General features: G+C 41.5%; 1 protein-coding gene across 4 annotated transcripts in view; it reads right to left on the bottom strand.

Moving 5' to 3' along the window:
* The window catches only part of LOC133571702 (major histocompatibility complex class I-related gene protein-like), a 110293-nt gene that overhangs the window by 23194 nt on the left and 63505 nt on the right, over positions 1 to 23594 (bottom strand). The window contains exons 1-9 of one of the 4 annotated variants that reach the window (XM_061924244.1): positions 18378 to 18469; positions 18251 to 18308; positions 17246 to 17512; positions 8720 to 8998; positions 8330 to 8638; positions 7976 to 8071; positions 7803 to 7820; positions 4087 to 4145; positions 2685 to 3614 (exon numbers count right to left, since the gene is read on the bottom strand). In XM_061924244.1, coding sequence (XP_061780228.1) covers positions 4126 to 4145; positions 7803 to 7820; positions 7976 to 8071; positions 8330 to 8638; positions 8720 to 8998; positions 17246 to 17512; positions 18251 to 18305 — 1044 coding nt within the window. In that variant the 5' untranslated portion in view covers positions 18306 to 18308; positions 18378 to 18469 and the 3' untranslated portion in view covers positions 2685 to 3614; positions 4087 to 4125. Of the gene's footprint in view, positions 1 to 2684; positions 3615 to 4086; positions 4146 to 7802; positions 7821 to 7975; positions 8072 to 8329; positions 8639 to 8719; positions 8999 to 17245; positions 17513 to 18250; positions 18312 to 18377; positions 18470 to 23594 lie in introns of those variants that run through there. The other 3 variants (XM_061924245.1, XM_061924247.1, XM_061924246.1) reach the window with 3 other exon arrangements.

The raw sequence follows: 23594 nt of genomic DNA, 5'->3' as shown, positions 1-23594 counted from the left end.
TTTGTTCAGCTCAGTTTATTTATTTAAAGAGCACATTTTAAACAAGCCCAGTTGGCCAAAGTGATGTACAGACATAAACAATTTGCAACAAAAAAAAGGGGCACATAGTGTCACATTTATATTGTAACATGGAAGGATGAATACATCAGAATAGTAAACATTACCTTAAAAAGAAGTGCACAATCAACTAAAATACTATAAGGCAATAATTAATAATACAAAACAAGAAATAAAAACAACCAAGAAATCCTGTCTAACTGGATTTGAACGTCATGGAGTAAAACAATATTTTTAGCCTACACTTAAATTGTCTCAGAGACTGTGAGGACCTAATAGATAGTGGAAGGTTGTTCCACAGTCTGGGCCCTGCCACTGAGAAGGCTCTATCTCCTCTGGTTTTTAGCCTAGTTTTTGGGACAGCCAGGAGGAGCTGGTCTGAAGACCTCAGGGTCCTGCTGGGACAAAAAGGCTGCAGCAGCTCAATAAGATAGGGCGAGGCTTCTTGGTGTAAGCATTTAAAAACATTGAGTACAATTTTAAAATGAACTGTAAAAGTAACTGGGAGCATAATGATAAACGGAACAATTCCAATAGGTCACAAGCAGCAATAATAATAAACGGAACAACACAATAGGTCAGGTTCAGCAATAATAATAATTACAACATTTACAATAGATCTTTAGCAGTTCTGCTGCTCGTGACCTAACAAGTGCAAATAAATGAGGTTTCCTCTCTGGCTTTCATACAGGGTTTCTGCAGGTATCAGCAGATCTAATTTAATGTTATTTTAATGCCACTTAAAATAACATTTAATGCCCGTGTCCTATTGCAGGTAGTTATTATATATAATCAAAAACGTACTATTGTCTATATAGACACAATTCTAAGCATTTGACAATATTAATCTTGAATACTTGAACAGTTTACATTAACTGTTACTCTGTAGTGAATTAAAATTGACTCACAAGATTGTTTAATCTGGGAATGTATTTTTCTGTAGTGGTAGCAGCAGCTGTCAGTTGTGGTGGCGACAGCAGAGGTTGCTTTGTGGGTCACGCCCAAAGAAATTTGGCACCGTTAACTGTCGTCTGCCTTTAATCGCCGACTTGAGATTAGCTAAAAGCATTTGTTATTTTACCGAATTAAATGTTTAGTAATGCCTGTGGATATCAAATGTAATGCCATTTAAGGCCTTAATTATAGCAAAATCCGTTCAGTGAATTTTAATACTCACCCGGAAAAACCCTGTCATGTTTTCGATTTTCAGATTAATCGCAATTCTTATTTGTAACGATTCTTAATCGCTTCAAAAACCATCAAAAATGTATTTAAATTATTATAATTGTTTTTAATCTGTTCTGTCCAGCCACTCAGACAAATCATGTTGTTGATGTAGATCAGGGGTCCTCAAGTACAAATCTTGAAGGTCCACAAATGTTTTTTTGAAACAGGCTGGGTCCGTTTATTATCGGTCAAGCTTATATAATAGCAGGAGGTAGGTAGTTTAACATTTTCTTAAAATTAACAAAAATAAAATAAATATCCAATAAAATACATGAAATATTTTCTTTGAAACAAAAATAAATAAGAACTTTGAAAAAATTTGTCCTCTGCATTTGACCCATCCCTTGATCACCCCCTGGGAGGTGAGGGGAGCAGTGGGCAGCAGCAGCGCTGCGCCCGGGAATCATTTTTGGTGATTCAACCCCCAATTCCAACCCTTGATGCTGAGTGCCAAGCAGGGAAGAATGCTGGTATGAGCTTTTAAACATAACCCGTTAACTGCTGCCAATCAAATGGTGAATAAGATACTTTTTAGGGTTCATATGTTTGTAAATCTGACTGTGATGAAGTCAGTGCCTCACCAGCCATCAACCTCACCGCACGTTACTGCTCTGTTGCTATTTGTTGTTGTGTCATAGATTTAACAAAAATCTTGTTTGATGTTTCATATGGCTTTTTCAGCCTCGTGATTTCTTTTTTTTTAGCTCTGAATCATGAGGAAATGTCTCTTCAAATTCGTGATGCTCTTTCGGATAGTGACGTTTCAGATTTTCACTTTTCACCAGAGCAACAGTACTGTTGCATATTAGACACATTGGTCTGGTACTTGCAGTAGGTAGGATGAAAACATATTGCTCTGTCCATTCTTCCTTGAAACGTCGGTTTTCCCTGTCCACCTTTCTTTTACCAGCCTGAGCCAACTTGGAGCATGCCATTGTGATTTGATTCACATTCAGTGACTGACAAGTGAACAGTTAGCGAAGTAGCGATACGAGACAACTGTGTGCCTGCAGCGAAAGGTTCCATGCACTGTGCACATGACCCAGGTGGTAACAGCCTATCAGCGCCTCGTTGTGAAAGAGATGACAACCCATACCCCGAAATTAGCCAATCAGAGTGGCGTTCTCTCGCTCTCACTCCGTCTCTCTCTCTTTCTCTGAGAGAGAGAGAGAGAGAGAGAGAGAGAGAGACGGAGTGAGTGAGACACGAGAAGTGTAAACGAAACGTGGAGATATTTGACTAAAAACAATGAAGAACGTTGACTTGCGCTAGCGATAACTCACAGATAAATACAATTATTATATTTTTTTATAATAATTATAATTATAATAATAAAAAATTTTTTTATTTTATTTTATTTTTTTTTTTTTCTTCTTTTTTTTTTACTATAATTCGTGCTGGGTCCGGACATGGATCGCGGTCCGCCTGTTGAGGATCGCTGATGTAGATGATCATATCTACTGTACAGATTTAATTTAGAAAAGTGTGGGATACTTATCTTACCTTATTTATTTTTGACTTCATTAAATGTTTGGGTAGAATTTTATTAAACAAAAACACATTTCTTTAATGTAATATATACATTGTTCATAACTGTTTATTTTATGGAGGAATGTAGTTAATCATAGAACCGGCATCTAATGTTATTAAAAAAAGTATTGGTTTTGAATCGAGAATCAATTCTGAATCAAATTGTGTGGTGCCCAAAGATTCACAGCCCTACAAGTTTACATTTCTTTGTGCTATTATCTTGCACATGTAAGAGGTCATTAGCCCAATTATGGCTTTATAGATAAAAGTGTACCAATGCCTCAAATTTCAAATAGAAAGATCTGGCCATCTTATGTGAGAGTTCAACTCACAATGATGTATCCTGGCTTTTCTTTTGGTAGTAGATAATACAGTTGTTCCTTTTTTAAGTTACTGTCTGTATGTAAGAGCTGTAGAAAGTTATGTTATCAATTTGACCCATTTTCTACCAGTTACTGCTATTAACATGTTGTATTTCCCTCTTGGTTGACAAAGGGTAAATGGCTAGAATCGCCCCCTAGTGTTTGGGAGGTGCATAGCGTTTGGCCAATGAATTACAGAGCTGTGTACGAAAATGAAAAGACATAAGTACAAGTATCCAAGTGTTACAGTGCAAGTGATCCCACCAAAGGCAGCAAAAATATTTGATCGTAACTCGTTTTTTAAGACATAAACATAAAAAAAAAGAGACCGTATAACACGAGGAGCAGTTTGATGATGAGCAAAGCACATCTCCTTCTCGTCTTTAAGTGTGACCACGCTCCTCAGTGGTCGCTCTGTGTCCCAGTGCTCAAAAGATCCTGGAGGAAAAGGATGACAGCACAAGAATCCAAGTGGAAGTGTTAGCTGAAAGACGAGTTTGGATGCGTAAACGGTCCATGTGAGCGAGGCCTGGGCGATATGGCCTGAAAATAAAATCTCAGATTTTTTCACAAGAAAGTCGATTTACGATTTTTTTTCCCACCTACTTTTAAAGAAAGGAAAAAGTTTGTTGTGCTGCCGCATTTTTTGAACAAACGTTGCAGCGTGCAGTCAGTTGTTCCAGGTGTGTTGCTGCAAATCTCAACTACTGACAACACTTTTCTTTTCTTTGGAACAACGTCTCTCTCTCGTTAGTGTTAGCATTAGCCATATTTTGCTAGGTGTGAATCTCCGCTAAAGAAATTAGGGTGGAAGCTTCTCAGGACAAAACATATTTTAAATCTACTGCAACAAAAAACTTAAATTGAAAAAAACAACAACAATATATCTGCAAAGTGTGAGCTAACTTACTGTGTTCCGACTGCTTTCATCCGTTGAGTTCTCTGAGCGCTAGGTATCCTCGTCACCAGCTGTCAGACAAACACAAACACACCGTGACCGCAACGCCTCACATTTTGTTCCTTTACTTCCTTCCAAAGGTTTTAAGAGCCCAGAACTTTTATGGTAGTCACAATGCTAACGTAGGGGATCAAATACTCATGTTCCCACTGTACATCTAGAAGGTGCATCTTCACTCGTATCAGATCTTTGATGTGTGACTCCATTGGTTGAGAAACATCAAGAAGCAGAGTGGTGCACTTCTACTTCCTGTCAAAAGTTAGATATGTGACACGTTTACATTGCCTGCATGTCAGCAGGTCACGTGACTCGGGGAAGGGTATGGTATCATTTACATTTTAATCAGAGCTATTAAATAATCAAGATTTATATTTAATATTTAACTGTGATTCATCACATTTTGTCCATAGTTATCTCATAATTATCCATCCATCCATCCATTTTCTACCGCTTGTCCCTTTTGGGGTTGCGGGGGGTGCTGGAGCCTATCTCAGCTGCATTTGGGCGGAAGGTGGGGTACCGCGCCACCTCATCGCAGGGCAACTCATAATTAATCAAGGTTAATCACAGATAGTTTATTAGCTTTAATAAGTCTACCTTACACCAGTGGTCCTCATAGTTATTTCACTAAGTACCACCTCAGAATACACTTGGCTACCACCACAATGACCAGCATTAAAACACGGTAGCGTAGAAAGCCTACGTATTCATTAAAAAAAAAGACAGAGATTATATTTAACAAGTATATTTAACAAAATGTTTGCCCACTGTAACGTTCCACACAGTTTGAACAGTAGCACTGTGTTTGAATATCGGAAAATAAAATAATAAAAAAGTCACATCATTACAATATTTAATTAAGTGATTATTTGGCTTACCACTAGATGGAGCCGTACGACAGCTTGAGAATCACTGCCTGAGACAGATAATTGTCAAGTTTTGAATACTGTCAACATGGGACTGGATCATTTAGTTGTTTTTTGCACATGTTTGTTATACATTATGCTTTTTAAAACAGCTTAACACAAACACTTCACACATGTGCACCACTTCTGACACAGGCACACATTTACTATAAATAACTATTATACTATAGCATAAAAAAGTGCCTGGGTCAGCGTGTCGGGTGTGCTTTCCTTAGATTACCGTTTAGTATCATTACTCCACAATACTGATCGGTCGCAGAATTAGGGGTTATGACACCCATTTTGCAATTGCTGTGTAAAGTTTGTTGTTGTTCGATGTGGAATGTGATGAGGACTCGGCTCACGGCGGCGGCAGATGGCTTCGGTCTTGTCGGGAGACCCTGCTGTTTTGGGTAACTTTTGCCATTTAGTGTGCCCTTTTCTTTTTCCGTTTCTGCTCGGTCTTTGTTCCCGCAGCACCTGTGTGTTTTCCCGCATTTACGGTGAGGGCTGACGGTCACACATCAGGCAAAGGGATATAAAAAGTGCTGTTAACGGAAATTAGCGTTAACTCGTTACTTTTCCTTTAAATTTGACAGCTTCGATGTTAACCAATACTAGTACCAAAACTTCCAAAAGCGGTAGTTTCCGTCTCTGCTATCCAGTAAGGTTGGTAACGATAAACTGGTTTGACTGGATATCCAGTTTGACAATATAGCGATTCGGTTCAGCCGGTAGAAATCCCCTTATTCGATCAGAATCAGCTGTGAATCTTTAGATTCATCGATTAACGGACCGGGTGTTGCACGAGACAATCAGTTCACAGGGGGATGCCTCTGGGATGCCTCTGGATCAGCAGACTGGGGTGGTGGTTTCTCTTTTTAAAAACAGGAACCAGAGAGTGTGTTCCAACTATCGTGGGATCAAACTCCTCAGCCTTCCCGTTAAGAGGTGTACTGGAGAAGAGGCTACGTCAGCTAGTCGAACCTCGGATTCAAGAGGAGCATTGTGGTTTTCGTCCTGGTCGTGGAACTGTGGACCAATTCCTTAATGGTGCATGGGAGTTTGCCCAAGCAGTCTACATGTGTTTTGTAGACTTAGAGAAGGCATTTGTCCATGTCCATTGGAAAGTCCTTATGAGAGTGCTCAGAGAGTATGGGGTAGGACATACAGTACCTGTATGACCAGTGTCAGAGCTTGGTCCGCATTGCCTGCAGTAAGTCGGACCCGTTTCCAGTGAGGGTTGGACTCCGCCAGGGCTGCCCTTTGTCACAAATTCTGTTTACAACTTTTATGGACAGAATTTCTAGGCGCAGTCAGGGCGTTGAGGGGATCCGGTTTGGTGGCTGCAGGGTTAGGTTTTTGCTTTTTGCGGATGATGTGGTGCTGCTGGCTTCATCTGGTCAGGATTTATGGCTCTCACTGGATCGGTTTGCAGCTGAATGTTAAGCGACTGGGATGTAAATCAGCACTTCCGACTTCGAGTCCATAGCTCTCACCCAGAAAAAGGTGGAGTGCCATCTCCGGGTTGGGGAGGAGATCCTGTCCCTAGTGGAGGACTTCAAGTACATCTGGGTTTTCTTGTTCATGAGTGAGGGAAGAGTGGATTGTGATATCGACAGGCGAATCGATGCAGCATCTGCAGTGATGCGGACCCTGTTTAGGTCCATCGTGGTGAAAAGGGAGCTGAGCTGGAAGGCAAAGCTCTCAATTTACTAGTCGCTCTACGTCCCTAACCTCACCTTTGGTCATGAGCTTTGGGTTATGACCGAAAAAACAAGATCATGGGTACAAGCGGCCGAAATGAGTTTCCTTCATTGGGTGGCGGGGCTCTCCCGTAGCGATAGGTTGAGAAGCTCGGTCGGTCAGAAGGCCCCTCGAACGCCTCGGAATCCCCGGGAAGAGGTGGACGAAGTAGTTGGGGAGAGGGAAGTCTGGAATTCTCTGCTTAGGCTGAGTTCCCCCGCAACCCGACATCCGATAAGCGGAAGAAGATTGCATTTTTATATCATCCTATCAAAGAAAGATGTTTATTTAGATAGTTTATTTTGGTCCATGTCTAAAAATAAAAATATTTGACATGTGATTCTGTTGTCGTTTTACTTTATCTTTGCCTTAAAGCATTTTAGGGATATTTGTCGTGTTTTACACATTTGAAAATACTGTAAGCATATCACTTCTACAGAATGTTTTTTTTTCTATATTTGAAGATGAATGTGCCTACAGTGTTTACATTCATCAGGTTATTTGTATTCTCATGACATTCCACTAATCAGTTGATTGTTCAGTTTGTCTTAGAAGATGTTTGACCTCTCAATAGAGTAGTTTTCATCAGTTCATGCTCTTAGACTTAGCTTGGACAGATCTCGTCTGAGCGCTTGGTGCCAAAGTCCTAACTATTCATCCTCTAACATGAGGAGGAGCGTATGTACAGGAGGGAATGCTCTTGTTCTTTTGTGGTACAAAAAAGAAAGTGTCCATCAACAAATGTTAACCATAGAATGGAATCATTCATAAACTGTATTGAATCATTCTGTTTTTAAAATGTAAAGTTTTTGAATGGCATGGTAACCCATGTATTTCGATGAATATTGAATCGTCCGTCACTAAGAGATGTCCAACTCTACTATCCAGTAAGACAAAGTGAAGATTTTCAGGCTAAACTTGTAACAAACTTCCACATCAGACTTTTTTTTACAAGTGATTGCTTCAACCCTGCTTTGTTTATAGCGGCTCAAAGAAAAGAGAACATGATTGACTTACCAGCTGGATCATAGTTGGCTGAAATGAAAGACAGACAAGATGACTTGGACTTTTGTCTTCACATCACCTTTCTATGTGAGAGTGTGTCTCTTTGAGGATCTCGGAGTGTTAGTTGGCACCTTTGCAGCCTGGAGGAAAGCACCAACTCATAAAAAAAGAAGTGTGTCCCTCACCTTGTTTGTTCTTGTGACGCACGGCGACTACGACAATGATGGCGAGGATCACCGCAACGACCGCCACCGTGGCGCCGACGGTGACCCACACATTGCCTGTTGAGAGCAAAAAAGCAGGTAGAGGAAACCTGAATGAGTTCTTTGCATACATGCTATCTAATGTCCAGCATTGTTCTTGTGACATGGATCAATAATAGTGGAAGTTCTGATAACATATCGCCAATGTTCTTGATTTGAGGCTGTAATAATTCAACTTAATGTGTCGAATGCAGCTGAGATAGTCTCCAGCACTCCCCGCGACCCCGAGAGGGGCAAGCGGTAGAAAATGGATGGATGAATGGGTGTCTTTCTCACCTTCATCGCTTGCGTTGCTCAGGATGCTTCTTCTCTCCAGCTTGGTGACCAGGTCGTCTTTGACACCAGACAGCTGAAACACACATTCGTACTTGCCCTCCACTTCGGCCGTCACCTCCACTTTCAGATCCACCGTCATCTGGAAGGTTTCATCAGGGTTGGGCAGCATTTCTCCATGCACCACGTTCTCATGGAGCTCCTTGCCGTCTTTCCTCCAAAACAAGGCTGCACTGCTGGGGTAGAAACCTGTCGCGGAGCAGCTGACTGGAGAGGACGGCGTCTTCTGGAGGAGAAACACCTTTGGAAGCTCTGCATGGGAAAGAGTGTAGGTTGTAATGTTACTTATGTTCCTACAGGGGGTGGGCTATCAACATACATCATGTGGTTTACCTGTTCTCATTAGGATGTCTCTACCAAAGTTCAGATAACTTTTCAAGTTATCAACACAGAGTCTAGTTAAGCCAGACTTTAAGTTCTCCATAAGATCTCGATCTTCGTCCAACTGGTGTTTCATGGGGACAGCTTGTGGTTTTGCTGCAGTCCATGTCCATGTCTTGGTGTCTAACGCTAAAAAATCTTCTCCATCATAACTGTACTGTCTCCAATAATCGGTTTCATAAGTCTCATCATCCCATTTACAGCCGTACATCTTCTGGTAAATGTGAAGACCTGAAAGATTAACACAAAGTGTATAAAATAGAGTAATACCTAATCACCATCAACCCACTAGCACACATTCACTCTTGTGTCTTTAAGAGGTCATACTATGATTTTAATCTACAATTACCACAATTCTTTGTGTTCTACATAGCCTGCAATGATGGTGCTTTTTGTAAAATTTTGGATACATTTTGCTTTACAGACCAACTTCAAGCTCTTTCTGAGTGTCTCTTGAAAACAAGTCGTTTTGGGGGCTGCCTTTTTAGATGCACATGCGTTTTGCCACATAACACAAAATATAACCAGGCACTTCTTACTTCTTCAGATGAGGCTGGAGGTCTGTGTAGTGACCAAAACCCTCAAGTAACAAGCTTGCGTACGCACCAAAATTTGCCCTGACATTTGGCCTTTGTGCCCTCAAAAGGTTGACAACATAAAAGGACCAACCAATCAAGCAATCAATCTTTATTTATATAGCCCTAAATCACAAGTGTCTCAAAGGGCTGCACAAGCCACAACGACATCCTCGGTACAAAGCCCACATACGGGCAAGGAAAAACTCACCCCAGTGGGACGTCGATGTGAATGACTATGAGAAACCTTGGAGAGGACCGCATATGTGGGTAACCCCCCCCCCCTCTAGGGGAGACCGAAAGCAATGGATGTCGAGTGGGTCTGACATAATATTGTGAGAGTCCAGTCCATAGTGGATCCAACATAATAGTAAGAGTCCAGTCCATAGTGGGGCCAGCAGGACACCATCCCGAGCGGAGACGGGTCAGCAGCGCAGAGATGTTCCCAGCCGATGCACAGGCGAGCAGTCCACCCCGGGTCCCGACTCTGGACAGCCAGCACTTCATCCATGGCCACCGGACCTGTGCCCCCCCCCCCCCCCCCTCAAGGAAAAGGGGAGCAGAGGAGAAAAGAAAAGAAACGGCAGATCAACTGGTCTAACAGGGGGGCTATTTAAAGGCTAGAGTATACAAATGAGTTTTAAGATGGGACTTAAATGCTTCTACTGAGGTAGCATCTCTAATTGTTACCGGGAGGGCATTCCATAGTACTGGAGCCCGAATAGAAAACGCTCTATAGCCCGCAGACTTTTTTTGGGCTCTGGGAATCACTAATAAGCCGGAGTTCTTTGAACGCAGATTTCTTGCCGGGACATATGGTACAATGCAATCGACAAGATAGGACGGAGCTAGACCGTGTAGTATTTTATACGTAAGTAGTAAAACCTTAAAGTCACATCTTAAGTGCACAGGAAGCCAGTGCAGGTGAGCCAGTATAGGCGTAATATGATCAAACTTTCTTGTTCTTGTCAAAAGTCTAGCAGCCGCATTTTGTACCAACTGTAATTTTTTAATGCTAGACATAGGGAGACCCGAAAATAATACGTTACAGTAGTCGAGACGAGACGTAACGAACGCATGAATAATGATCTCTGCGTCGCTAGTGGATAAAATAGAACGAATTTTAGCGATATTACGGAGATGAAAGAAGGCCGTTTTAGTAACACTCTTAATGTGTGATTCAAACGAGAGAGTTGGGTCGAAGATAATACCCAGATTCTTTACTGATTCGCTTTGTGTAATTGTTTGGTTGTCAAATGTTAAGGTGGTATTATTAAATAAATGTCGGTGTTTAGCAGGACCGATAATCAGCATTTCCGTTTTCTTGGCGTTGAGTTGCAAGAAGTTAGCGGACATCCATTGTTTAATTTCATTAAGACACGCCTCCAGCTGACTACAATCCGGCGTGTTGGTCAGCTTTAGGGGCATGTAGAGTTGGGTGTCATCAGCATAACAATGAAAGCTAACACCGTATTTGCGTATGATGTCGCCTAGCGGCAGCATGTAAATACTAAAGAGTGCAGGGCCAAGAACCGAACCCTGAGGAACTCCGCACGTTACCTTAACATAGTCCGAGGTCACATTATTATGGGAGACGCATTGCATCCTGTCAGTAAGATAAGAGTTAAACCACGACAAAGCTAAGTCTGACATACCAATACGTGTTTTTATACGCTCTAATAAAATATTATGATCGACGGTATCGAAAGCAGCGCTAAGATCAAGAAGCAGCAACATAGATGACGCATCAGAATCCATCGTCAGCAGTAGATCATTAGTCATTTTTGCGAGGGCTGTCTCCGTAGAGTGATTTGCCCTGAAACCGGATTGAAAAGGTTCACAGAGATTGTTAGACACTAAGTGTTCATTTAGCTGCTGTGCAACAATTTTTTCGAGGATTTTCGAAATAAAGGGAAGGTGGGACACCGGTCGGTAGTTTACCATGAGGTCAGGATCAAGGTTAGGTCTTTTGAGCAGAGGATGAATAACCGCTTTCTTGAATGCTAGGGGAACAGTGCCAGAGGAAAGTGATAAGTTTATAATATTTAGCACTGATGGACCTAATAATACAAAAAGCTCCTTGATAAGTTTCCCAGGGAGTGGGTCAAGTAAACATGTTGTTTGTTTTATCCCACTTACACGCTGTAATAGTTCCTCTAATGTTATTTCATCAAAAAGAGAGAGACTATTTTGTATTGCAGTATCCGTCGTAGATACAGTTGTATCTGTGTTCATAGAACCCAGTTGTAGCTGGGATGCGTTGTCTTTAATCTCCTTTCTAATGAGTTCAATTTTCTTATTAAAGAAATTCATAAAGTCATCTGCCGAGTGGGTGGAGCTATTGGGAGGAGTCCCTTGTTGGGTTAGCGATGCTACTGTACTAAACAAAAATTTAGGGTCGTTTTTGTTGAGGCGGATGAGATTTGAGTAATATTTAGCTTTAGCTAAGGTAAGCATGCGTTTATACGATATTAAACTATCACTCCATGCTTGATGGAAAACCTCAAGCTTGGTCGCGCGCCATTTGCGTTCCAACTTTCTACATGATAATTTATGAGCTCTGGTTTCCTCTGTAAACCATGGGGTGCGCCTTTTAGGGGCCCTTTTTTGTTTTAGCGGTGCTATACTATCAATGGTTTTGCGCAGGGCATTGTCAAAGTTGTTAGTGAGGTTATCAATAGAGCCGACATAATTTGGGAATGGTGCCATTACCGAAGGCAAGAGTCATCGTTGTGGCGGCATTAATGTTGCGGCTGCTATAGCAGTTATTATTATTATTAGTTTGTTGACAATGAGTCAGAACTTCGAATTTTATAAGGTAATGATCGGACATTACTTTAGTATACGGGAGTACCATAACTTTGGAGGTGGTGACACCCCTGACCAGCACTAGATCTATCGTATTGCCGTTGCGATGCGTAGGTTCATTTATTATTTGTGTAAGACCACAGCTATCAATTATAGTCTGGAGCGCCACGCACTGAGGGTCCGATGGGGTATTCATATGGATATTAAAGTCCCCCATTATGATTATATTGTCTGCGTGCGTCACTAGATCAGCAACGAGAATTCATTAATAAAGTCCGAGGAGGGCCCTGGGGGGCGGTAGATAACAGCCATATCGAGAGGCAGCGGTGCGACAGACCTCATAGTAAGCACCTCAAACGATTTGTATTTATTATTTAGGTTAGGGGTAAGGTTAAAGTTTTCATTGTATATTAGTGCGACCCCCCCACCCCTTTTAAGGGGACGGGCAATATGCGCATTCGTATAGTTAGGAGGAGATGCCTCATTTAGCGCAAAAAATACGTCTGGTTTGAGCCAGGTTTTGCTAAGACCAATGACGTTAAGATTGTTGTCTCTAATGACCTCATTAACTAATAACGTTTTGGGAGACAATGATCTTATGTTTAAAAAGCCCATATTATAAGTATTGGGCTGTTTTGACGAGTTTTTGTTTAAATTATCCGTAGTAGAAATATTAATAATGTTGCGTTTATTATACGTAGTGCACTTTAAATAGTTTCGACCATATCTAGGAATTGATACGACAAGAAAAGGACAAGTGGTCTTGCCCCTAAAATGACGACATTTCGGGCTTGGTCCTACCCTAAGTTGTACGTACACCACCTCCTCTCTCCTACACGTCCCTTTATATTCCTCCCCTTTAATTGGTTGTTATGTAACTGTCTGCCTTTCCTCCCACAGTTTCTGCCAGGACTCCTCTCCTCCTCCTCCCGCCCCCCTTTTCCAACTGGGATTTGAATTAACTCATTGTCTTCCATTTTGAGTGCTCTTTTGGCTGTTATCTGCTCTTTCGTTGTCCAATATTCCAATGTGCGCCAGGATCCCACAGAAGTCTACCACAAGACCAGTCAGTCCTCTGAATCCTAAAAGGTAATAAGCTCACTTCTAGCAACAAATCATCCCTACAAGTCTCTTTTACAATTAGACTTTCCATAGCTGCAGCTGAGTCTGAACAAATGACTGCTCTCATCGGTTGTATTTCTTCTATCCATTGCAGTAGGATTAGTGACCATTTAATCTGTGAATACTGACAGGTTATTAGTCATTCTTTTGCAGATTGATGCACCAACACCTGGAATAGATACTCCTGTTCTAACATTTTCTGATACCGGATCTTTTATCTGTCTGTATAAATATTCAGGAAACTATACAATTTCATCTTCACATACATTTCGACCATGGACACATTATTAGTTTATTTCCACCCTTTCCTTCTTTCTATCAATTCCATGTTTACGTTTGGTTCTGGTAGAATCCAAGGGAGTACATCTGCCTACACTGAAACTGGGCTGTACTGGCAGAGGGCTAGTGGGCAGCCTAGGACGCGGTAGGTTATCTTGGTTGCTTTAGGTCTGTTGTAGTCTCTCTCCGTGCTACGTCCCACCCCAGCAGACGATGCCGTGGAGCACTGCAGAGGCCACCGCCATGTACAGTATGTGGGTGTTGAAGTTGTGTTTTTGTTTTGTTGTTGGCTATGGGGTCAACGAGATTCGGCCAGAAATGCTGAAGGCTCTGGGTGTTGAGGGGCTGTCTTGGTTGATACACTTTTTCAACATTGCGTGGAAGTCTGGGAGAGTGCCGAGGGAGTGGCAGACTGGGGTGGTGGTTCCCCTATTCAAAAAGGGGGAACAGAGGGTGTGTGCTAATTACAGGGGTATCACACTACTCAGCCTCCCTTGGAAAGTTTAAGCCAAGTTACTGGAAAGGAGGGTCCGGCTGATAGTCGAATCTCAGATTCAAGAGGAGCAATGTGGATTCCGTCCTGGTCGTGGAACAACTGACCAGTTCTTTACTCTTGCGGGAATCCTGGAGAAGGCCTGGGAGTATGCCTATCGAGCCGACATGTGCTTTGTGGATTTGGAGAAGGCGTATATGATCGGGTCCCCCGGGAGATCCTGTGGGAGGTGCTGAGGGAGTACGGGGTGAGGGGGACCCTGCTGAGGGCCATCCAATCTCTGTACAACCAAAGCGAGAGTTGTGTCTGGCTGCTTGGATGTAGGTCGGTTCCGTTTCCAGTGGGAGTTGGTCTCCGCCAGGGCTGCGCTCTGTCACCTATCCTGTTTGTGATTTCCATGGGCAGGATTTCTTTATTTTTTTATTTATTTTTTGTCCTGTCCAGCTTTTCAGGCAAATCATATAGTTGATGTAGATGCCCATATCGGCTATTCAGATTTACTTTACAAAAGAAAAGTGTAGGATACTTCTCTTGTTGCTTTATTTGTATTTGACTTTATTAAATGTATTTATATTATCATTTGGTGAAGCCGGACCGGCTCTGTCACCTATGCTGTTTGTGATTTCCATGGACAGGATTTTTAGGCAGTTGTTACCATGGCGGAGAGGGTATACGTCTCGGGGGGCTAAAGGTTGCGTCATAAAGGTTGCGTCACTGCTGTTTGCAGATGATGTGGTCCTGATGGCACCATCGGTTCGTGACCTTCAACTCTCACTGGATCGGTTCGCAGCCGAGTGTTTAGCGGCTGGCTTGAGGATCAGCATCTCCAAATCTGAGGCCATGGTTCGCAGCAGGAAACCGATGGCTTGTACAGTCCAGGTAGAGAACGAGACTCTGTCCCAGGTGGAGGAGTTTAAGTATCTCGGGGTCTTGTTCACAAGTGAGAGAAAGATGGAGAAGGAAATCAGTCGGAGAATCGGAGCAGCTGGGGCAGTATTGCAGTCTCTCTGCCGCACTGTTATGACGAAACGAGAGCGGTCTACCGAGCTATCTATATTCCTACTCTCACCTATGGTCATGAAGTGTGGGTCATGATTGAAAGAATAAGATTGCGAATACTAGCAGCCGAAACGAGTTTCCTCAGAAGAGTGGCTGGCAAATTAGAGAGAGGGTGAGAAGTTCAGTCACCCGAGAGAGACTCGAAGTAGAGCTGCTGCTCCTTCGCTTGGAAAGGAGCCATCTTCGGTGGTTCGGGCATCTCGTGCGGATGCCTCACGAGCGTCTCCCTAGGGAGGTCCTCGTTGCACGTCCCACTGGGAGGAGACCCCGGAGTAGGTCCAGGACCAGGTGGGGGGATTTCATATCCTCTCGGGCTTGGGAACGCTTTGGGATCCCCCAGGAGGAAGTTCCTAATGTTGCTCTGGAGAGGGAAGTCTGGGGTCTCTGCTGGAGCTGTTGTCCTCGCGACTCGATTCTGGATAAGCGGTTGAAGATGGATGGATGGATGGATGGATGTTTGTCTATGCATGGTCCAGTCGGATGTGCGCAAAAGTATTATTCATCAGGGCTGTGAATCTTTAGGCCCCACACGATTCGATTCATTTCTTGGGGGTAACAATTCAATTCAGAAACAATTCTTGATTCAAAATCAATATTTTTTAAATCACTTTGGAGCCCAGTTCTATGATTAACTACATTCCTCCATAAAATAGATTAACAGCTTTGATCAATTTCTGTATTACTTAAATAGAAAACTGGTTTTAATAAAATGCTACCCTAACATTTAATAAAGTCAAATACAAATAAGGCAACAAGAGAGGTATCTAACACTTTTCTTTTCTAAAGTAAATGTGTACAGCAGATATAGATCATCAACATCAACTATATGATTTGTCTGAGGGGCCCGATAGGGCAAACTGGAAAAAAAAAATGTTTTGATAAAAATGTTTTAATCAATTAAGCAACAAATAGGAATTGCAATTATTCTGAAAATCAAAAATTTTTTTGACACCCCTATTATTTATTGCTTATTTTTTGGTTTTCCAGTGTGATTTAGTTTTGTTTGTTGTATGTAAATTAGCCCTAGTGTGTGAATGTGAGTGTGAACATTGTCCGTCTATCTGTGTTGGCCCTACGATGAGGTGGCGACTTGTCCAGGGTAAACCCCGCCTTCCGCCCGAATGCATCTAAGATAGGCTCCAGCACACCCCGCGGCGCCGAAAGTGATAAGCGGTAGAAAATGGATGGATGGATGGGCTGTTTGTAGAAATGGCGCCATTGAAGTGCCAGCTGACCGAAATGAGTTTCCTCCGCCAGGTGGCAGGGCTCTCCCTTAGAGATAGGGTGAGAAGCTCTGCCATCCGGGGGGAGCTCAAAGTAAAGCCGCTGCTCCTCCACATCGAGAGGAGCCGGATGAGGTGGTTCGGGCATCTGGTCAGGATGCCACCCGAACGCCTCCCTAGGGAGGTGTTTAGGGCACGTCCGACCGGTAGGAGGCCACGGGGAAGACCCAGGACACGTTGGGAAGACTATGTCTCCCGGCTGGCCTGGGAACGCCTCGGGGTCCCACAGGAAGAGCTGGACGAAGTGGCTGGGGAGAGGGAAGTCTGGGCTTCCCTGCTTAGGCTGCTGCCCCCGCGACCCGACCTCGGCTAAGCGGAAGAAGATGGATGGATGGATGGATGGATGTTCTGTGATGTTTCTGTCTTGTTTTTTGTGTGTTTTCATCTTATTTTTTGTGAACTTTGTGTATCTGCACTGCTACCTCGTAATTTCCCCGTTGTGAGATGAATAAATCTATCCTATTTGTTGCTGGGTGTTCTACCCCTGAACCCTTTAAGTTTGACCATTTTGCTTCTCCTTCTGCCAACAAGTGTTGTCATTCCTCCAAATAAGCCAGGTAACACACCCGATCACGATTTGCAAAGGTTTCATTTAGGCGAACAAGCAGGACAACATACCGCAGTGCCACACTGTACAATGTCCCTGCTCACGTCACCGAATACACAAATCAAGAAAAAAAAAACCCATTAATAATAGGCTCCTACAGCAGCTGCCAACATACAAGACAAGTGAGTTTTGATAACTTGAGCCCTCTAAGTGTCAGTCATGTGTTTTTTCTACATCATTATGGATGCCCACAGACAAGGTATCAGTGCAGTAATGTGTTTATTTTAGTTCATCGAATATTTATGAACAAACCTTCAGTGTGGTTGAAGCGCTTCTGTAAACGTTCCAAGTCCGCTTTGTCATTCTCTTCAGTCCGAATACCTAAATATGTCTGCCATGTAAAGTGCTCTGGATCCACTGTTGTAAAGTTCTTCATCCATTCTTGTTTGGCTTCTGCTTTCTTTGTGTTGCTGTCATAGTGACCGATCTGAATGTCATCAATATAAACCACTCCGACATAATCTGGGAAGTTTGTAACTTGAGAGGACGCAGTGTGGAAATACTTGAGCGAGTATGTCACTGAGAGAAAAACAAAACAGGATGAGAGTTTTATCTTTTTTAAGTATCAACAGTGTTCTATGAATATTTAAGTCAACTCTGTCCACAGTTGGATATTAAAGGGAACTGCACTTTTTTTGGAATTTTGCCTTTTGTTCACAATCATTATGAGAGTCAAGAAGACACGTCTTTTCTTCTTTTTAAGATTTTAAACATGATAAAAAACGCTTCAAAGATACGACTAGTAGGAGTCACCGTTGTAGCGTTCAAACCCCTCTAAAACTAAAAAAATGATTTTGAATGCATTTTTAAAGTGATTTAGAGGTAGAATGGATTGTTCCCATTAGCTGCATTGCTAGCCAACAAGAACGAGCCATTTTTTAAAAAATGTTACACTGCAAAAAAAATAAAATAAATTGTCTTCTTGTCTCTCGTGATTGTAATCGATAGGCAAAATTCTAAAAAAAAAAAAAAAAAAAAAAAAAAAAAAAAAAAAAAAAAAAAAAAGTGCAGTTCCCCTTTAACGTAAATACAAAAAACCTGCTTGATATCACAGAAAATACATTATTTGTATACATACGTAGTGCATATCATCATTTATTATTTGTTCATATTCCATTTGAAAAATAAACTATAAAAAGTGACTAAAATGCATGTTGGGTCAAAGTAAACAATGTCAACAATAGTCATGAAAATAAAAACAGTGTCATAATAGGTGTCAAATTATTAAATGATTTTGGAATATTAGAATGGACTTACCAGGCAGTCCGCGGTGTATTTGCACAATTAGCATTGATACCAAAAGCAAGTTCATGATCTGCTGTCACAAGAATGAAAATATTTGTTAGTTAGCAACTTAGCGAGACAAAGAAAGTGACAAACTTACCTGGCGATCGTTGTTGTTACAACTGTACACCTGAGCAAATGACAATTCACTTCCTCAATGTGTTCACATCTGGTAATGTGAAGGAGGCTTGTTCTTAGAAAATATGATGTAATGCAATGTACTGTAATGTAATGTGACTTAAAGACGCGCTTTACTTGGAGAGTATTGAGGAGAAGAGGAGCCGGAAATGTTAATAATCAGAATCAGCTTTATTGGCCAAAAATGTTTATTAACACACAAGGATTCTGACTTGGTATGCTGTCCTCTCTTGTTCAATGTAAAACAATAATTTTAAGAATGAACTAAAAATACAAACAAGTACTTAAATAACTAATATTTGTAAGGCATTACTTTATTTACGTGCCTCTTTGAACTGGTGCCCTGGTTAAGTTGAGGTTAAAACACGCCCATTTTGCGCTACATTTGATTGCATTCCCTCAACAAGTCACTTCCTGTAATGACTAGCTAGCAACATGCTAGCTTAACTATGACAATAACGCCATTTGTCGTTTAAGATTGTGTTGTTAGCCGCGTAATGTGTCTTTGATGGGAATGTACACACCTAAAAGGGGTGGGATAAGTCACTCTAACAAGAAAACAAGACTGTGGACAGGAATGAGGAAACAACCTAACTAGACGCCACTTTGACAGCGCTAAGTGAAAGTAAAAACACAAAGTGACAGCTGGTAATCACCTGAGCCTAAACTTCGGCTCGGTTCTTGATTCGAAGAAACAAGAACCAAGAACCATTAGCTAAAAAAAGATGACTTCCAAACAGAATTTTCTGTAGGTTCTCCCAAAATAGTGTAGTGAACCAAAGACACCCACACTGCTTACGCTCAAGAATTGTCTCTTAATCCAACTTTTTCCTAAGTTTTAGATGTGAAGAGTTCATGCTCATTTAATTCCCTGGCATATTTTCACACAGCTGAGAACTTTTCAGTTGATGTGATGCATGACATTTTGGAAGGGGTGACCCAGTATGAATTGAAATTATTGTTCACATATGTCAAAGAACAAATGTTACATTGGGTGAAGTCAATTTAAGAATACAATGTTTTGAGAATGGATTCATGGATGCAAGTGCTCATTAATGTTCATCTTCTGAACGTTATCTGGGCTAAACTCAGTGAGTTTGTGTACTGCCCACATTTGGTCATTTGTGGCAAATTAGAGAAATAAATGCTTGTGTTTTACCAGATTAAGTCAATTCTAATTATAAACAAGACACTTTAGCTTCTCACTTGACCTTTTATGTACAGTAACCATTCAAGAACATGTCCATGCTTATGGAGTGACCAGGTCAAAGCAAAACTTAGTGGTGTTCCATGTTGACAACCTGCATGATCCCAGGCCTTTTGACATACAAATGTCATGTAGAGAATGATAGAGCTTTGTTTGTGGTGCCATTTTGTGTTTAAATTTCCCGGGAAACTTCCGGTTGAAAACGTCTAGGTATGATGACGTTTGCGCGTGACGTCAAGGGTTGAAGCGGAAGTATTCGGAGACCATTGTATCCCAATACAAACAGCTCTGTTTTCATCGCAAAATCCCACAGTATTCTGGACATCTGTGTTGGTGAATCTTTTGCAATTTGTTCAATTAACAATGGAAACTGCAAAGAAGAAACCTGTAGGTGGGATTGTGTATTAGCGGCGGCTGCAGCAACACAACCAGGAGGACTTTGAGTTGGCTAGCAGACGCGCTACCATGACTACAGCTTTAGCTTTCAAACATTTGATCGCTTGCCCGTACGTGCGTGCCGCTATGTGCATGTCACGTACGTAACTTTGGGGAAATATATGTTTCTTGCCGACTCTGATGGCGGCCGGGGTGTCGTCGAAAGCTACAACGCCCGCCGCCGCACCGCTGTCCTCACCTGTCTGGGTTGACTTCCTCCTTCTCCGGGCCGCCGACCGCATCGATCGGGTGAAGTCCTTCGTCGTGCCGTCGATCGCTGGAACGCAGGTGAGCACCGGTGTTGATGAGCAGATGAGAGCTGGCGTAGGTGGAGAGCAATGTTTTTAGCATAGCTCTGTCGAGGTCCCGTAGCTAAGTTAGCTTCAATGGCGTCGTTAGCAACAGCATTGCTAACGCCGTGTGGTTACAGGTCCAGAGTTTGGTAGTATTGTTGATCTTAATTCTGTCTATCCTTCCAGTCAGGGGCTTATTTCTTTTGTTTCTATCTGCATTTAAGCACGATGCTATCACGTTAGCTCTGAAGCTAAAGTGCTTCACCGATGTATTGTCGTGGAGATAAAAGTCACTGTGAATGTCCATTTCGCGTTCTCGACTAATTTTCAAGAGGATATAGTGTCTGAGGTGGTTTAAAATACAAATCCGTGATCCACAATAGAAAAAGTAGAGTGTGTGGAATCCAATGAGCCCTTGTACCTAATTTACGGTCAGAGCGAAAAAAGATATGTCCTGCACTGCACTCTAGTCCTTCACTCTCACTTTCCTCATCCACGAATCTTTCATCATGGCTCAAATTAATGGGGTAATCGTCGCTTTCTCGGTCCCAATCGCTCTCGCTGCTGGTGTAAACAATGGAGAAATGTGAGGAGACTTTCAACTTGTGACGTCACGCTACTTCCGGTACAGTTAAGGCTCTTTTTATCAGCGACCAAAAGTTGCGAACTTTATCGTCGTTGTTCTATACTAAATCCTTTCACCAAAAATATGGCAATATCGCGAAATGATCAAGTATGACACAGAATGGATCTGCTTTCCCCGTTTAAATTAAAAGAAAAAATTTCAGTAGGCCTTTAAGTGTTATCATATTACTCTGACCAGTGTGGAAAAGCAACAGTGTAAAATATTTTTTACACATTTCATTGTTAATTGTGACACTAAATTGAGTAGAATCAACTTTGAAAAGTTGACACTGGCCATAGAGTAAATTTTACAAATGTTATCTGAAACAGTTAATATCAACTCTTTAAGAGTTAATCCAACATGCGTTTTTTTTTTTTTTACTCTGTAGTAATATTAATAATTATAATAGAAAACACAATAAGATCATTAAAAACATAAGGATTGAACATAATCAGTAAAAAGCCTGATTAAAAAGGTGTGTCTTTGTGAGGTCCAGTTAATAACGTTCAGTTTCATGGCAAATCATCAATTTGACCATCAAAGTTTGACGCCTTATGGAGTAGGCGAAATTACTTTGTTCAGCTCAGTTTATTTATTTAACTCATGTGTAATGTTCATATTGTTGTTACTCAGCCAGCGTTTGTGGGTCTGATGGACCCGTTGCATTTTGTGGCTCTTAATGCCTCACAATCACAAACTTTTATGTTAAAATACTGAACAGATGTTTACCTTTTCCCAATAAACATCTGTTCAGTATTTTAACATAAAAGTGTTTGATTGTGAGGCATTAAAAGCCACAAAATGCAACGGGTCCATCAGACCCACAAATGTTGGCTGAGTAACAACAATATGAACGTTGCACGGAAAATTTCTCTGCCAGTTTCTGCATCTCACAGGGATACTTCTTTTGTGTTTCTGCACCTGCGGTTCCCACACAAGGTTGCAACATTGTTTGTCAACACTGTCTGCTCTCATTTTCTCGCACATTTGACCCTCTGATGTTCTGTGTACCTACACTCTGTCCTCCTCCTGTCTAGGCCTGCTGTGTGTGTGTGTGTGTGTGTGTGTGTGTGTGTGTGTGTGTGTGTGTGTGTGTGTGTGTGTGTGTGTGTGTGTGTGGTACACAGAACATCAATTTCCACACTTCTTTTAGCCCCGGGTCCAGTGGACCCGAACATCTTATATGTAATAGAAATGTGTACGGTGTTTGGTCATTAAATATGTATTCTGATATATGTTCTTCACAGAAAATGAGCCAAAGTCAGTGTGTCTCAGTTTGAAAAATTTATTAATTGTATCATTTTTCTTTTAATAAAAAATTAAAACGGGTCCCACAGACCCGAACACCACACAAGCACATTTAAAAACAAGCCCAGTTGGCCAAAGTGCTGTACAGACATAAGAAACAATTTGCAACAAAAAAAGGGGCACATAGTGTCACATTTATATTGTAATATGGAAGGATGAATACAACACAATAGCTTAAAAGAAGTGCAGAATCACCTAAAATACTACAATGTAATAATTAATAAATATACAAAACAAGAAATAAAAACAACCAAGAGATCCTGTCTAACTGGATTTGAACGTCATGGAGTAAAAAAATATTTTTAGCCTAGATTTAAATTGTCTCAGAGACTGGGAGGACCTAATAGATAGTGGAAGGTTGTTCCACAGTCTGGGCCCTGCCACTGAGAAGGTTCTATCTCCTCTGGTTTTTAGCCTAGTTTTTGGGACAGCCAGGAGGAGCTGGTCTGAGGACCTCAGGGTCCTGCTGGGACAAAAAGGCTGCAGCAGCTCAATAAGATAGGGCGAGGCTTCTTGGTGTAAGCATTTAAAAACATTGAGTACAATTTTAAAATTAACTGTAAAAGTAACTGGGAGCATAATAATAAACGGAACAGTTCCAATATGTCAGGAGCAGCAATAATAATAATTACAACATTTACAATAGATCTTTAGCAGTTCTGCTGCTCGTGACCTAACAAGTGCAAATAAATGAGGTTTCCTCTCTGGCTTTCATACAGGGTTTCTGCAGGTATCAGCAGATCTAATTTAATGCTACTTTAATGCAACTTAAAACACATTTAATGCCCGTGTCCTATTGCAGGTAGTTATTATATATAATCAAAAACGTACTATTGTCTATATGGACACAATTCTAAACATTTGACAATATTAATCTTGAATAGTTGAACAGCTTACATTAACTGTTACTCTGTAGTGAATTAAAATTGACTCACAAGATTGTTTAATCTGGGAATGTATTTTTCTGTAGTTGTAGCAGCAGCTGCCAGTTGCGGTGGCGACAGCAGAGGTTGCTTTGTGGGTCACGCCCAAAGAAATGTTGCACCGTTAACCGCCGCCTGCCTGTAATCGCCGATTTGAGATGAGCTAAAAGCATTTGTTACTTTATTGAATTAAATGTTTAGTAATGCCTGTGGATATCAAATGTAATGCTTTTTAATGCCATTTAAGGACAAAATCCGTTCAGTGAATTTTAATACTCACCCGGAAAATCCCTGTCATGTTTTCGATTTTCAGATTAATCGCAATTTTTATTTGTAACGATTCTTAATCGCTTCAAAAACATCAAAAATTGATTTAAATTATTATAAT

Source organism: Nerophis lumbriciformis, linkage group LG01, assembly GCF_033978685.3.
Source record: "Nerophis lumbriciformis linkage group LG01, RoL_Nlum_v2.1, whole genome shotgun sequence".
In the NCBI taxonomy this organism is placed as follows: Eukaryota; Metazoa; Chordata; class Actinopteri; order Syngnathiformes; family Syngnathidae; genus Nerophis; species Nerophis lumbriciformis.
The sequence above is the reverse complement of the archived record's forward strand: the minus strand, read 5'-3'. Positions and strand labels throughout refer to the sequence as shown.